This window comes from Sebastes fasciatus, chromosome 6 (assembly GCF_043250625.1).
Source record: "Sebastes fasciatus isolate fSebFas1 chromosome 6, fSebFas1.pri, whole genome shotgun sequence".
NCBI lineage: Eukaryota > Metazoa > Chordata > Actinopteri > Perciformes > Sebastidae > Sebastes > Sebastes fasciatus.
The window spans coordinates 22,579,012-22,583,461 of NC_133800.1; the positions used below are offsets into that span (position 1 = coordinate 22,579,012).

The following is a 4,450-nucleotide window of genomic DNA, read 5'->3' on the forward strand; positions in this document are numbered from 1 at the left end:
ATAATGTTGTTTGACTCAAAACAAGATGCTGATAACCAAAATAATGAACAGCTTTTATCTTTAAAGTTTGTCTCCTGATGATGTGAAACAGTTTTTGTAGCCACATTTTCTTGTGGATTAATCTTAGTTACCGTCTTTAACACATTTTTTCAAAACAACAAATCTTTAATTTCTCAAGGTATTTCCAAAAATGAATTTCAGATATAAGAAATGATTTATGTGTCCATGTTTTTGCAGTGAGTTGCATTAAAACAATAAAATAATATTAACTCATTTTGGACAGTAGAGACAGAGAAAAACAATCTCTGTGACCCTCTACATGTTATGTTCTGGTTTACACAATAGCGTGGACTCAAATGCAGACACACACACAAGTCCTTTAAAAGGTGTAACAAAGATACTTTTATTACACTAATATTAAATGTACACTGAACAGGGCTTGGGTTCCTGGAGGTCCAGAACGTGGCAATAATAAAGACAGTGCTTAATTCACGGAACGGGGGCACGGGGAGGGGGTGTCCAGGAATCCTTCCGGAGGAACAGATGAATCCATTACAGCTCCAAGCGGTGGAATGGCGTTGGAGAGTGAACAGGCTGGTAAGTAACAAAGGCAGGGATCCAGGTCGAGGAGGAGCAGAGGGTAGGAGTGAGCAGGCAGGTTGGAACCAGGAAACAGCTGGTAGGTGAGCAGACCTGAGCAAAGCACGAAAAAACAAGGTAAGTCCAAAAACAAGAGCATGAGCAAAGTCAATAGTAACAATCTAAGAGAGCCTGAATTTGTCTAGTACCACTGAGGGTGACGGAACGATCTGGCGATGAATGGCAGGAAGACCGGGGTAGATATACTGCAGGTGTGTGTGATGATTGGTTGATTGCTGTCAGCTGCTCCAGCAGTGCCTGCCCAGGAGGAGGGGGAGGAGGAAGGCCACACCTCCCAACACACTGACAGACTAGACAAACAGGGGAAAACACACAGGAGACAAAAGGGCAGGGAAACAGAGGAAACACAAGGAAAAACTAGGCTGCCAAGATGATATCATGACACTACAACTCATACAAATATGACAATCAATCAGAGCCAGAATGTGTTTTGATAAACTGAGACTCTGAGTGTAAAGTGTAAAACACTGAAATTATAAATCAGAGCTGAAATAACTCATCACAAGATCCAGAAATCTGACAAACTAAAAATGTTGTCTGATGATGATAAAAGTTAAGGAGAGACACTATGACATTGTTTTTTATACACTGGGCAATTTTGAGATTTTTGGGCTATTTTGCTTCAATAACATTTCTTCTTTCAGACTAGTGGAAAGAAAACATCCATAATACACATTTAGGTGTTTATTTTACTACTTTGTCTATTTGTGTCTGTAGATTTCTCCTAAATTCTCCCAAAGTTAGCATTAGATAACACCTCATTTGCATATTTAAACACAACATTTCAGAAAACTTGTCATGCAAAAAATAATTGTCTTAATGTCAGTAATCAACTGGTGAAGTTTCATGGTGATATCTATTAGTTAAATGTTTTACCCTATTCACCTGTAGAGTCTCCCCTTAAAGAATCACACAGCTGGAGACAAAGTGTTTGGTATAGTGGAAACAGCAGATGTTATATTGTGGTCTGATTAAACACAAGATGCTGATAACCAGGTTATTAAGTCAAACTGATTTGGAGCTGTATGAAAGTTTAAGACTTGATGATGTAATGCAGTTTAAGTATTGAGTAAATATTATTTATGTTATAACTGTTGATTGTCTTGATTATATCAATGAGATCTAGACGGACAGTGAAGTCAGATTAAAGTCTGAACTAACACCAACGTGTCTGAACATCTCAGAGAATCTCAGTTTGACAGATTTTTGATATCAGCAGTTTTAGCATCACCAGCCTTTCCAATACTGAAATATGGGAAGAGTTTCTCAGTGAAAGTGTCTCTGAGAGTGCAGATGTGAGTCATGTCTTCAGGGTCGTAGAAGGACACCTCCCCCTTGTCGTAGTCCAGCTGGACTCGGATCCTCTGGAGACTCTTCTTCACTCTGACTGTCTTACCAGCTCCATTACCGTATTTTCCACTGCGATGAGTTAAACACCAGATTCCATATTTTGGTGAGGCTACTATCTCTCCCTTCCTGTCAGCTGACTCTTTAGCCAAACCTACAAGCCAGTGAGGATGGTCTCCCACCTCCACCTCCCAGCTGTGTTTCCCTGAGCTGAAGCCCTCAGAGCCCAGAACATTGGCATACTTAGTGAATCTCTCTGGATTGTCAGGAAGCTGCTGCCTTGTGTCTCCATTTCTCACACTGGTCAGATCATCAGACAGATAGAGCCATGGGTCTGCAGTGTTTGGGTCCAGAATGACAGGACTGAAGTGGACCTTGTCCTTCATCTTCTCCCAGACTCTGAAGGACAGGTTGCCCAGGTGTTTGGTCACATCTATCAGCGCTCCTGAGACCAGCTGTGGATCTGACAGTGAGCACTGGACTCTGGCTCTGGTCTGAGTGGCTTTATAACTGCTGAGGAAGGGCACGCTGTGTTTCTGCAGGACTTCTTCAACAGCAGAGATACTGTCTGACAGAGAGGAGATGTGCTCCTGAATCATCTTCATCTCTCTGCTGATAGTCTTCCCCTTCTGCTCCTCTTCCTCCCTCAGAGCTGCCAGTCTGGACTCCTCTTCCTCTTTCAGGAACTGCTGGAGCTTGTTGAACTCTGCTCTGATCTGCTTCTCTGTGGACAACAGCTGCTTCTTGGAGTGTTTAACCATTTCATCATATTTTTTCTCTACTTGTTTGTGTTTGTCCCTCTTGTCCTGTAGAGACTTTAAGTCAGATTTCAGGTCACTGACTGCTTGTTCTATAGGAACCACCTTGTGACCCTGGTGGAGAGAAAACTCACAGACAGGACACAAAGCTCTCTCTTCATCCTTACAGAACAGTTTAGTCTCTTCTTGATGTTTACTACACACCACCATTACCTTCTTCTCTTCTTTTTCTGTCTCAGATGATCCAGCTTTCTGTCTCTCAGCAAACGAGTCAGACAGTTCCTTTAGTGCAAAGTTCACATCAAGATGACCCTTTGAGGATTTTCTTTTACAAATGGGACAGTTTTTGTTTTCAGCTTGTTCCCAGAATTTCTTCAGGCAGCTTGAACAGAAGCTGTGGTTGCAGCTCAGAGACACAGGATCTCTGAATGTCTCTGAACACACATGGCAGTTCAGGAAACTTCCAACAACAGCAAGTTTTTCAGCCATTCTTTCAAAAGCAAGACTCACCGAGTTACTGTCCGGTCTCTTGATTACTTCAAATACTCCAAACGTGTGTTTTCCAGCAGAGATCTCACACCCTGTAATGGCGTCTCAGCTCTGATCAACAATGTCAAAGTCTATTTTCATTTTTACTTCCCTCTCTCACAGGGTGAATTATTATCAGGAAATGCTGCCATGTCATTATGTCACCAGCAGATGGTGTCAGGATGTCATGTTGAACACTTTCCTCTTCATTAAGAACAAGACCATTTTTTTTTGTTTAAATCTATAATCAATTTTCATAGACAAAACTAAATAAAATGCAAAATAGGTATAAATAATTGTGACTTCTCCTGTTTTGTTTTGCTAAATAAATAATAGAAATGTTCATAAAATGCCAAAAACAAGGAGATGATTGTAATGTTTTAGTCTAACGAGGACTGAACATTTCAACAGGCTGACTGACACTAAACCAGTTGCATGACTTTGTTAGTTTCATCCAGTTGGACTAAATATATAGCACTCTCTAAACCTGCATTTATAGGAATTGTAGGAAAGTTGTTATTTACTTTTCATTTACTTTTGTTTATTCTCCTATTCATCACAAGTCAAAGTGGTCAAATGTCTGTGCAATTTATTTTGAGAGTATTTTCCAAAAAGAGAAAACTCACTAAAATGACTGTTGTTTTTTCACATTGTGTCACAGTAAATGTACAAATAATAATCATGATATAGAATCTACATAAAGTCTCTCAACCTGAATGTATTTGTTTTACTTTCTGGTACATTTTCTCTCTCATTCATTCATTCATGAGTTTTGATGATGATGGTACAGCAGCACAAAATAAATGTTGGCCTCTTAAGAGCTGAAAAGACTCATGTCTGAGATATAATTCAGTCTGAATCATGTGTTTGAGATGATTTGACTCATCTGGTGCCTGATGAAGCAACAACAACATCAAGAGACACAGCAGTGATGCATTTCTTAGATACTCTGGACATTCAGTATGTCTGACAAACAGAACGGGGGTTTCTGTGAGCACCATATCTGATTGACAGCAAGCTAATATTGATAAATATAGAATTAGAAAGAGTAATTCTATGAGATAAACAAATATACATGTTTATATGTATATTTGTTTATCCATTTTTATCTATTAATTGTTGTTACTTCCACCTCTCAAACCGGAGCACGAGGTGAA

At 39.8% G+C, this 4,450-nt stretch overlaps 1 protein-coding gene across 1 annotated transcript; it reads right to left on the reverse strand.

Annotated features, from left to right (window-relative positions):
• Window positions 1-378: 378 nt before the first annotated feature.
• Window positions 379-3,380, reverse strand: LOC141769432 (nuclear factor 7, brain-like). The gene is made up of 2 exons (XM_074638490.1): window positions 789-3,380; window positions 379-693 (listed from the first exon to the last, which is right to left on the reverse strand). The coding sequence occupies exon 1, from the start codon at window positions 3,252-3,254 to the stop codon at window positions 1,851-1,853; it is 1,404 nt and encodes a 467-aa protein (XP_074494591.1). The 5' UTR covers window positions 3,255-3,380; the 3' UTR covers window positions 379-693; window positions 789-1,850.
• Between the last annotated feature and the right edge of the window lie 1,070 nt (window positions 3,381-4,450).

Excerpts from the sequence above, each read along its gene's own strand:
- LOC141769432 (XM_074638490.1), bottom strand. The coding sequence starts at position 3,254 with ATGGCTGAAAAACTTGCTGTTGTTGGAAGTTTCCTGAACTGCCATGTG.